Here is an 11,914-nt window from a genome sequence, read left to right on the forward strand (position 1 = left end):
ACCTCTACCAGGAGGTTACAAAACACCTCTACCAGGAGGTTACAAAACAACTCTACCAGAAGGTTACAAAACACAACTCTACCTCTACCAGGAGGTTACAAAACACAACTCTACCTCTACCAGGAGGTTACAAAACACACCTCTACCTCTACCAGGAGGTTATGAAACACAACAACTCTACCTCTACCAGAAGGTTACAAAACACAACTCTACCTCTACCAGAAGGTTACAAAACAAAACAACTCTCCCTCTACCAGGAGGTTACAAAACACAACAACTCTACCTCTACCAGAAGGTTACAAAACACAACTCTACCTCTACCAGGAGGTTACAAAACACAACAATTCTACCTCTACCAGAAGGTTACAAAACACAACTCTACCTCTACCAGAAGGTTACAAAACACAACTCTACCTCTACCTCTACCAGGAGGTTACAAAACACAACAACTCTACCTCTACCAGAAGGTTACAAAACACAACTCTACCTCTACCAGGAGGTTACAAAACACAACAACTCTACCTCTACCAGGAGGTTACAAAACACAACTCTACCTCTACCAGGAGGTTACAAAACACAACTCTACCTCTACCTCTACCTCTACCAGGAGGTTACAAAACACAACTCTACCTCTACCTCTACCAGGAGGTTACTAAAACATCACTGAAACACATGCACAAATAAAAAAAAAGGTTGGTGGTTGTTTTTTGCAGTGATGATCTTACTCTCAGAAATTGAACCCTTTTAAAAGCTGGGGCCTGAATTGAAAATCTTTAAAGGTTTCTAACCTCATTAGAAGACATTACAGGAAGAGTCTCCGGCTCTGGTTTTAAAATAGCTGGCACTCCTGAAGTCAGAGTTTTGAAGAAAAAAAAATCAGGGTTTTATATCTAAATATATATTTATTTACAAATTGAAATAAAGTACTTAAACATTGATGTTTTATTAGATGATGGCTGAACAGACCAGAACGTCCTTATTTGTGTTATTCCAATGAATAAAAAGAGTTTTGTACAAAATCCAGGTGTATAATAGAGCATCTGAAATAAAATATAATTACGGTGATGGAATTGAGTCACTCATGCCCTTTGTGGAGTAACAAGATGTTCAATGCTGCCTATATGTAAGTATAAATAAATAAATAAATCATTCTCATAAGTCAGATAGGGAAAAAACCTGACTGTCATAGCAGATCTGCAAATGAAGTCCCATTTCCTTGCTTCTTTAAAAGTAATTCAGTTCCCTGGTTTCAGTCCTTTCTTTCTCCGCCCTACAGCAATAAAGCTACATTCACAGCTGACTACCTCCAACTGACTTAATTCATCTGGAAACGTGTTGTGAGCACATTAATACCCCTGTTCGGTATGCTTCATAAGGACATTTTTCATCTGCATAATCAACTGAAGAATAGGCCGGCTTGGTGCCTTCTTCCGGGCTTTGTTTTTTTTTTTTTTCTTTCCCCTCTCCATCGTTTTGTCTCTGTCTTGCAGAAAAGCATTAATAGTTTCATTTCCTGTTGTCGCCAGACGATTGGGTTATCTCTTGATTAATGTTTCCGGACTAAATTAAACCTGGTTCTCTGTGCGTCACCGTAAAACCAATAAACCAAAGGTCTTTGAGAAAATCAAGACGCTGGAAAAAGCCGGTCCGGGTAGCGATGATTAGTGTTGCAAGCGTGTGACCAATTGTGAAATCAGACGCGATGCGGTTCAAAGTGGCTACGGCAAAAGGCGTTCTCATTCCAAGCGAGTCTGGCAGAGTAAAAGCCGAATCAATCACAGCTGCGCCGCAGTCAGGGACTGGCTCTATTTCGGACTCATTAATTAAGAAGGATCAATCAATAGTGTCTCTCGTTCTTCGCTGTTCTACAAAGGGAAAGCCGAACCGCCGCCTCTCTCTGCGATGCCATTCTCTGGTTCGAGTGTTGTTCAGAGAGAGGAGCTATTAAAGGTTGATTTATTTGAGCCTCCGTGTGGCATTTTGGGTAAACCGGGAGTGTTGATCTCCAATGTGGGCCTCCCTCTCATTAAAATGATGGACAGCGGTTCTCAGGCTCGAGAGCTAGATAAGTCTTCGGACAATTATTTTGGAGCTCGGAGTAATGGCCCGATACTGCGAGGCAGTTCACTAATTTTATTCGAGAGTGACGAGCCTCGGCCGGTCTTGGAGCTTTGATGGATTTTCTGTTGTGTTTCTTTTCTGACACTAGCGCGTTTTTCGTCAAAAGACAAAATTAGGATCATTAACTAATTCGGTGATGACTAATGCCAAAACGTTATAATAAAGCCGACCAATTAAAGAGATCAGAGCAGAGCTGCTCCGTGGCTCCATGCGAGATCGAACACACTCGTGGAAATAATAGAACAGGAACTCCGCACCAGGTCGCGGTGTTCCTCATGCTGTCACATGCACCGAGCAGTTTAATTAAGAGCAGCTATTTTCACAGATAGGTTAATTAAATGTAATGAGGCTCCTGATGGGTTTTTTTGTTCATTTTCAGACAGAAGCATGGATTCCCATCACCTCGTCAGAGTGCATTAACCCAACTTTTTGATTCCTCAAGAACGCCTACAGCTCCTGAATCAAATCCCGAGCTCGCCCGTGTGGTACACCAGTCAGAGCCGTGGCTTAGGGGCTCGTTAGAGGATCTTGTGTGCCGTCACTTGTGTCGAACTTCCAGGCTTCAAACGTTAAATTTGCTCTTATTCACTAACTCAAGAGCATCAAAAACGACCTGAGCAAGCGAGGGACATCTGAAGTGTTCAGGGTAAACATTCTACAAACCACCAACCTGTCAAGCTGAATTCTGATTTCTCAGCTTTCTCTGCCAACGTTTAAAGGTAAATCCCACTGACCTCAATACTCCAGATTATAAGGGGTTATATACTGGCAATTTGAATCCACAATCTGAATCTTTATTAATGCCATCCAGCTCAGAATCAAAACTAGAGCTCATTCCAGCAGTACCCCAGTTCCAGGTGTAGCTAGGGGGCTCATTATAGGAATTTCTGGAGATTTAAACTAACAAGGGATCTCGTGAGTTGTCGCTTTGGTTGAACTTCCAGACCTCGAGACTTGAAACAATAATAAATCACTTTATATCCAGACGATGAATTGATTCTCGGCATGTTTCAGGGTCAGGAGGTTCAGGAACAACCTGACAAAACAATAGCGGTTGGAATAAATGTAATATTCCCCAAATTCCTATCAACTGCATGTCAAAAGTTCTACACCAAAGTGTCAAGGTCGCTCTCGCTGACCTCAATCGGCCAATCACATTCCACTTCACGTAATAAACCAGCACAGACTCTCAAGGCATCACGTTCAACTAGACTCCGACGAGATCTTCCTGAAAAGGTTCGGATAAAATCCACGGACTCTTGTCGAGTCCAATTTACCGGTTCCCAAATGACAGGTGATATTTTTTTCCTCCCCCGAGATGCTTAAGAGGACGCATAAGCAAAAAAGATTAATGAAGAACATAAAATGCGGCGCAGCGAGTGATGATTGTCATTTGTCACCACAGATGAGTTGATCGTAGAACGCTTGTTTTGGAAACGTGACCATACATCAGCCATCACGTTGGACAGTTAGGAAATTGCTCATGAATCACGCGGCACACCTCCGAGTCACGGCTTCCCTCCACGATCAATACCCTCAACTCCAACAGCGCTGTATACGTTTTCTGAATAAATTCTGGCGGCACGATTCTTGTAAAAGTGAATCTCTGAAATATTACAGTCATTTTATTTCCATAAATTTAAACAAAAATAAGTAAAAGATGACTTGAAGAGTCGTTTTGGGCTTCACATGGAGCCAAGCTCACTTGTAAGCTTTCCTATAGCAGCATGTCCTAAAGAGGGTCTTTCTCCTGCTATACCATGACAAGTACAGAGCTTTTATCCATTTGTAGTTACACTGAACTTTAGAAACAAGTTCCTGTTACCACTGAAGGAAGAGTCGTTCCCTCAGCAGCTTCTCTTTTCTTTCTTTCTCTGTTCCAGTTAATCCAGTAAATTGTCCAGTTAAGACAAACAAAGCAGCGTGTCCTGCTACAAAGTACTGACACTGGAGACTCCTTCCAGAAATGCTACACAAACTTCACCGTATCAACAATTCCACACATTTTTAATCTGTTTAAGTGTAACGTATAAATGAACAAATCCCTGTGATCCAATTATTCCGATAAAAAACTAACATGTTCGAATCTAAAGCTGTGATCTGCAGCGGCATCATTACCAGAGCCGCTGTTCTGTCCTTCTGACCAATCAGATTTGAGACTAACGGTATATATGAGTTAGCCTGCGAGCAGCTGATCAAAGCTGATCTAAGCTCAGGTCATTAAAGTGCATTTGTCTGAAGACTTAATCCTTAACAATTGTACTCGTTCGAGACAGCAGATGAAAGCGAGGCTGTTTTATTTATTTATTTATTTTCTTTTTTCAATTCAAAATCAATACATCTAAAGTCTCCTTGCAAAATTCCTCAGCCATTTGTTCTCCTTCACTGTTAATTACTTCCTCTTGGTCTCCGTGGAAACAGAGCGATCTCCCTCCCGACTTCCATTTTGCCCCGAAAAGGAGACGAGTGTGCAATCCAAATGATCCATGGCCATGTTAAAGAGGCCACAAAAGAGCTCGATACACGGCCCTTCCTGACCCCGAGTCCCCTCCTCCCTCCTCTGTGAGTGATTGCCTTCCCTGCCGCAGAAGCTGCTGGTCAATTTGATGAGAATAAAAGTAAAATGGGGGAAAGGAGAAAAAAAAAAGCATTCCCTGCCGCTACGCCAGACCAGGCCAATGATCGTCCTTGATTTATACGAGCAGGAAGCTCATTTAGGCGCGTGGCAGGATGCTTTATGGAGGCTTCTGAGCACTATTGTAAAAGTGTAGAGGGCAAACAAGAAGGTGGGATGAGATACAGCATGCGGTAGCGTGTTCTGGCCAGAACCGGGTCCGTGTGCCATCAAATCGAAAGCCTTCACAGCGAGATATGAGCCACAGATCAGTGTTTGAAGATGCCGTTCCTACAGACCACAGAGGGTGAGATACACGATTATAGAAAAAGTGCCCCTGGGGCAGTTCAAGCCTTTAATGAAACATCCTGTCATTAGTGTGCAGATTAAAGTGCACTTCTAATCACTGGGCTTTAATTATGAATGAAGGGATGTGGCTGTATGTTAAAGGTCGTACGAGTGATTCTATAACTGAAGTATGATTTGGCCAGCATGAAGCTTTAAAAACGATATGGAGAAAACAGGCGTTTATATATTCAAACCGTTCCTCGGGAAACGAGGTCATTTTAACAATGTTGCAAGGTGGCATTGTGCTCTTAGAGGTTTGAGATTTCAAGCAGAGAATTAGCAAACACACAACATTTCAGTGCCTCAAAGTTTTTTTCTACAAAAATGCTTTATTTTGTGGCTTTTATTTATATTTTTTACTTGAATACTGCAGCTTTTTAAAGTTCCTTCTTTTGCAGATTGCTTCATTTTGCTTTTCTGAATTCGCAAAATCACGTAATCCTGGAGGGAGTCTTTCCACCCTTGTCACGTGTGTGCCCTTTAACCGCCACTTTAATGGGATATTGGTAGTAGCTCGAATGGTAAAGGCCACGGGTTGTTGATCGTAAGATCGGGGTCCAAGCCCCAGCACCTCCAAGCTCCCACCATGTGGCCCTTGAGCAAGGCCCTCAAACCCCCCTGCTTCAGGGGCTCTACATCATGGCTGACTGTGCGCTCTGACCTCAAACCTCCAAGGATGGGATATGCAAAGAAAGAATTTCACTGTGCAGTAATGTATATGTGACCACTCCAAAAACACAAGGAATGGAATTCTTTCTTCTGATTGGATGAGACATCGTCACTCAGGATATAAAAGCAGTAGGAAATTGTGTATCTAACTTTATTTCTTGTACATGAGTGGAGTTCTGTGTTCACGATTTTGGATATACTGATTGCGTTTCATGGCATAAAGATTAGTTTTCGATCTCTAAAAACACACCTGAAGAATGCAGGAATGTTTCGAAGACCAAACTATTCCAGATTAAAGGATGTAAGGAACGCTATAAGAGCAGAGCTGCGTTCATATACATGCAAATCAACTTTCTACTGCTGCAGCCTGCTGGACTTCCTGTATATCCTGAGTGACAGATGTCTCGTCCAATCAGCAGTAAGAAATCCATTCGCAAACTACACCTACCTTTTCCATTTTGTCTGAATTGTCTTTGTGTTTTTGGATTTGTTTTGCACTTCTCGGCCACCGTAGACAAAGAAAGGCTACTTACTACTGAAAGTAACTGTATCTGAGTAACTGCACTAGTGAGCATCATAATGAAGCTTACAAATAACGTGAAAAAACCTTCTTGCAGGAAATCTGGATGATGCCACTTCCGGTTGAACATCTGGACCTTCTTTTAGCAGGAAATCTGGATGATGCCACTTCCGGTTGAACATCTGGACCTTCTTTTAGCAGGAAATCTGGATGATGCCACTTCTGGTTGAACATCTGTACCTTCTTCTTGCAGGAAATCTGGATGATGCCACTTCTGGTTGAACATCTGGACCTTCTTCTTGCAGGAAATCTGGATGATGCCACTTCTGGTTGAACATCTGGACCTTCTTCTTGCAGGAAATCTGGATGATGCCACTTCTGGTTGAACATCTGGACCTTCTTCTTGCAGGAAATCTGGATGATGCCACTTCCAGTTGAATATCTTGACCTTCAAACACCTATTCAGGCAAAAGTGCTGAGTAAAACATTCAGCAACATCAAAACGTATGGAAAAGGATGTTAAATGCGTAGATTCACACACAAACAAAAAATTCTAGGATTTTTTATGACCTGTAATGATTAGAGTTCGGTCATTATAGTGCGCCGGGACAGGTTAAATGATGTAATGCTTTAGATTTTGTAGGTTATATTAATATTTTATTCTACACAGATGAAATATGCATATAGGATGTAATAAAGGACACCTTTACCTGTGTGTTTTGTATTATTCCTTTAAAACATTTCATTCCTCCATATTATTTATTAATATTCATGAGGTCACGAATTATTTATTAGCTTCCTGATGGCCTTCTCAATGGAAGGGGAAAGTATTTTACATGTCAATATAATCAAACGCCTCGCTCTTTTTTAAAATAAAAATGCTAATTCGTTTAGTTTAATTTAATTTAATAAAATGATGCAATATAATAATAAATGTTTGCTATCGTACCTACCTGTGTTTATAGTGCTGTCTTTAAAGCTTATTATTTGTTGAGTTCATTAAGAGGGGGCGGGGAACCAACGGCAACAAAACAAACAAACAAACAAACAAACGCCATCTTAAGTTTATGGCTAGTTTTCTGTTTACGGAAAACTCTACACTTATTTGCCTCTTTACCGCAACTCTTCTAACCTCATGCTGACTACAGAGAGCTGTGTTTAATACATTGTCCCAAATCTCACATTAGTGTACTAAAAAGTGCGCAAAAACAGCTAGTTTATAAACAGGAACAGCCTGAAATTTGTTATAGACTACGGATGGGGAGTGCGTGTGTCAGGTGTGCTGTATGTTAATTAACCGCCGTGAGCCAATCAGAACGAAGTATTCAAATAGCGCTTACAGCGCGTTCGAATTTCAGCCAATCAAAACGAGCTATTTCGATTGTTCTTTGCATGCATAATAAAGTATGCAAATGACGCCTTCGGGTGTTACTCAAACATCAATCCTTTAAATGTGGTCACAGGAGATGCATGGGCACCCTGACTGGTCTGTGGCTATGCAGCCCCATACACAAGAAACCTTTCTATCAGAACCAGCATTAACTTCTTCAGCAATTTGAGCAACAGTAGCTCGTCTGTTGGATCGGATCACACGGGTCAGCCTTCACTCCCCACGTGCATCAATGAGCCTTGGCCGTCCATGACCCTGTCTCCGGTTCACCACTGTTCCTTCCTTGGACCATTTTTGATAGATACTGACCACTGCAGACCAGGAACACCCCACAAGAGCTGCAGTTTTGGAGATGCTCTGATCCAGTGGTCTAGCCATCACAATTTGGCCCTTTGTCAAACTCGCTCAAGTCCTTACGCTTTCCTGTTTCTAACACATCAACTTTGAGGTCAAAATGTTGACTTGCTGTCTAATATATCCCACCCACTAACAGGTGCCATGATGAGGAGATCATCAGTCTTATTCATTTCACCTCTCACTGCTCACAGTGTTATGCCTGGTCAGTGTATATAGAGATATAAAAAGAGATATGTAAAAAATATAACGAGATTATATATTATTTTTGGTCAGTGCATCACAAAAAGTGTGACGGTGCACAAACTTTTGCACTCAGCTGTGTATGAATAAAACATAAAGCTTGATAAATGTCTCAAATAATGCATATGCTATTTTTACACTCATTTGGCTGTAGGACCTGTGTGTTGTCAGCCTGCATCAAACACACACACCCACACACACACAGCTGTAGAAGAGATCTGAGTCACAGCCTACAAAAGAATAAACACATTAACTAAGCGGACTTAATTAGACGTATTCGACTGACAAGCTAAATGTGAAGCATTCTGTTAAGATCGCTGTTTTTTTGTTTTAGGAATCAGCAAACCTGAGAGCTGTAGGTAATGAAATAAACTGGTGAAGTGTTTCAGTCTTCATTATTTTCATCTGGTTGTGTAAAGTGGAGGAGACTATGCTTATATTTTTGTTGGTATAGCCAAACTGGAGAAGCTGATCTGTGAAAAAGTCACAATTTGCTCACAGATCAGCTCTACAAAGCCAGAGAGTTCATGACATTTGTTCAGAAAGTACAGTAAATCGGACGCATTGTGTCGAGTGACATTTATTGAAAGTAGTTTACGATTATTTAGAATTATGCTCTTAAAAACAAAACATTCTTAGTCAGGGTTTATGGTTCTATAAAGAAGCTTTAACATGTATGGAACCTTTCCATTGCCGATGCTGCTAAAGAAGCTGTTTCCTCTCTAACATCAGCACAACTTCAAAGTCGTACATTAAAGTGAAAGAGTTTTAACAATCGATCCTGAAATGCTGTGGTGCCAGATCAGGTGTAATGATGTATTTGGCCCTCGTAGCACTGCCAAATCGCTCACTCAGCCTGACATCAAGACAAAAAAAGGCATTCAATTGAGCAAGGCTATTCATCCTGAAAATGACAAACCCAGTACAGTGCACACAAACAGAGAAAAAAATAAATAAATATATAAATAAAACGCTCCAACGTATTGTCTTGCATCCATTCAAAAGCCCTCCGGAGGCCGAATCGCATGGAACTGTAATAAAAGCCGTACTCTGTGCTATGTTGCTTGCTCAGGGGGTTTTAACAATGAGGTGTTCGGCTGGATTTTCGGGGCAGTCAGGTATAAATACGAGGCTTCAGCGATGGAAGGGTGTGTGTCCATCACCATCTCCAACAAAGCCTAGAAACCGCCCACTGCAACCATGAAGGTAAGAACCTCAGGGGGTTTTGTTGCTAAAAATATCCACCTTGCTTTAGGGGAAGTCTTATATAAGTCTGACTTTTTTGTTCAGATCACCTTCTACGAGGACAGGAACTTCGGAGGCCGTTCCTATGAGTGCAGCAGCGACTGCACCAACATGTCCTCCTACCTGAACCACTGCTACTCGTGCAGGGTGGAGGGCGGCTGCTGGATGGTCTACGATCAGTCCAACTTCACGGGGAACCAGTATTTCCTCAGGAGGGGCGATTACCCCGACTACATGAACATGTGGGGATGGGGCACAAACAACTGGATCAGATCCTGCCGCATGATCCCCATGGTATGTTGATTCGCATCACTACATCTTCCTTTCAAGACGATGAGGAAAATTACATTTCTTTATATAAAGCGTTGTGATTGTAGCCGAGCTGTTTGAGGGAAATAATCAACAACGATGTGGTGCGACGGAGGCCAATATGTGCTTTTGACCACCCTATTTTTTTCCCAATACCACATTTATCAATTTTTTTATTATTATTTATTAAACAAAGACACATTGTACTCCATTATTCAAACAAATAATTACATTACATCCTGTTCTCACTTGTGCTATAGCAGCTATAAACAGTCATTCCCTCACCAGCCTCTCTTATTTGTATTTAGCTTATTAATAGTTAATAAGACAAATAAATAAATAAACCAACACTACAGCTTGTCAGGTTCCCAGGAAATGATAAAGAAAGAAAGACAATATCACTGTTAAACAGACATTTTAGTTTTTGCAGCTACAGCTAGCTGCACTCGTTGCTATAGAAACACTAAGGTAATGGATTAGCGCATCTATAAAACCTAGACCTGTGATTGATGTAGCAGGTATTACTACAGTCAGAGCTGCTGTTATTAATAGAGAAGAAAAATTCGAGAAATCAGCAGTGTTGTGGTACAAACCGAATGACTAAATAAAAAGAAACAGCGAGTGATGCAATACGGAGCAATGCGTATTTCGCTTAGCATGCTAGCACCTAAATCGGGAGGACACACAGCTCGTAAACGAAACCAAGATGCTACAAAGCTTCAAATAATTGTTTTTTAAACGCAAAAGATTTACTTCAGGGATGTGTTTGCACACCCTGAGGTTTGTTTAGTCTTCTGTTAGCAAGCTCATTTGCCAGAGTAAGCTAACGGTGCCGTGCTGGCCGCTGCTAATAAACTGCGGTCTGAAACACATATCAAACCGCACGGAGAGTCAAGTAATGAATATGAATAAACACAGAGGGCTGTGATGAATATTAATGAGAAGACAGGACAGCGGTTTCTGAGAAAACAGGCTGGAAGTTGGAGAGACTGATGAGGATACTTATTATTGAAAACATTTGGATTATACATATAGTCTTTAACACACACACTCAAGGTTTGGATGTGTAATCGTTCCCTTGTTTCTTCTCCAAATCAGTACCGAGGTTCCTACAGGATGAGGATGTATGAGAGGGAGAACTTCATGGGCCAGATGATGGACGTGACTGACGACTGCGACTCCATCATGGATCGTTACCACTGGTCCAGCGGCTGCATGTCGTGCCACGTGATGGACGGCCACTGGCTCATGTACGAGTATCCTCACTACAAGGGCAGGATGTGGTACTTCAGACCCGGGGAGTACCGGAGCTTCAGGGAGATGATGGGAAGTGGCTCCATGAGGTTCATGAGCATGAGGCGCATCATGGATTCCTGGTATTAAATTCCAGTGGATGTCAAAATGAGCCACATTTAAATAAAAACCTCACTTAAATAAAACTTACCAGGTTGTTTTGTGTGGGTTTTTATTTTCTGAGGGTAAAAAATAGAAAAATGTACACCATTTAGTTTTCACAAGAATGCTTTAAAATGGCCGTTTAAATAAAATAGAAATCAATGAAAGTGAAACAAAAGCCATTCAGACATATTAGATGAAATCTTGACCAAACTTCCCAAGCTGACACCGACACTATTGTCGTTTCTTTATACTGAGCAATTTTACAACCAGGCCACGTTCTGGCGCTAAAAAAAATAATAATAAAAACATAATGTTATGACTCTCTTGAGCTCAGTTACGCTGCAATCTGTGTAATAATACCCATAAAGTCATAAGGCTCAGCTTTAAAGCAATGCTCATGCTTTTTCTGCTTAACATTTCAGCAAAGAAGTCGTTTCGTTTTCATATTCCGGATATCTCAGACACAAAGCGCAGATTTATTTCTGTCTTTCCGTCACAAATATATCTCATAAATCAGTGCTGTGAAATGTTTTTCAGGCTCATACATTATTCATATATATATATATATATAGGTATATAGGTATATATATATATATATATAGGTATATAGGTATATATATATATATATATATATATATAGGTATATAGGTATATAACACCTATATTTAAGTCATAATCTGTAAAAAATATAAATAAATATCCA

General features: G+C 40.9%; 1 protein-coding gene across 1 annotated transcript; it reads left to right on the forward strand.

The window, feature by feature from the left end:
* The first annotated feature begins 9,459 nt into the window (after positions 1 to 9,459).
* Positions 9,460 to 11,251, forward strand: LOC131348697 (gamma-crystallin M2-like). Its single transcript, XM_058383830.1, has 3 exons — positions 9,460 to 9,465; positions 9,550 to 9,798; positions 10,912 to 11,251. Exons 1-3 carry the CDS (start codon positions 9,460 to 9,462, stop codon positions 11,194 to 11,196), a joined length of 540 nt encoding a protein of 179 aa, XP_058239813.1. The 3' UTR covers positions 11,197 to 11,251.
* Positions 11,252 to 11,914: the final 663 nt, after the last annotated feature.

Source organism: Hemibagrus wyckioides, linkage group LG28 (genome assembly GCF_019097595.1).
Source record: "Hemibagrus wyckioides isolate EC202008001 linkage group LG28, SWU_Hwy_1.0, whole genome shotgun sequence".
Taxonomy (NCBI): Eukaryota; Metazoa; Chordata; class Actinopteri; order Siluriformes; family Bagridae; genus Hemibagrus; species Hemibagrus wyckioides.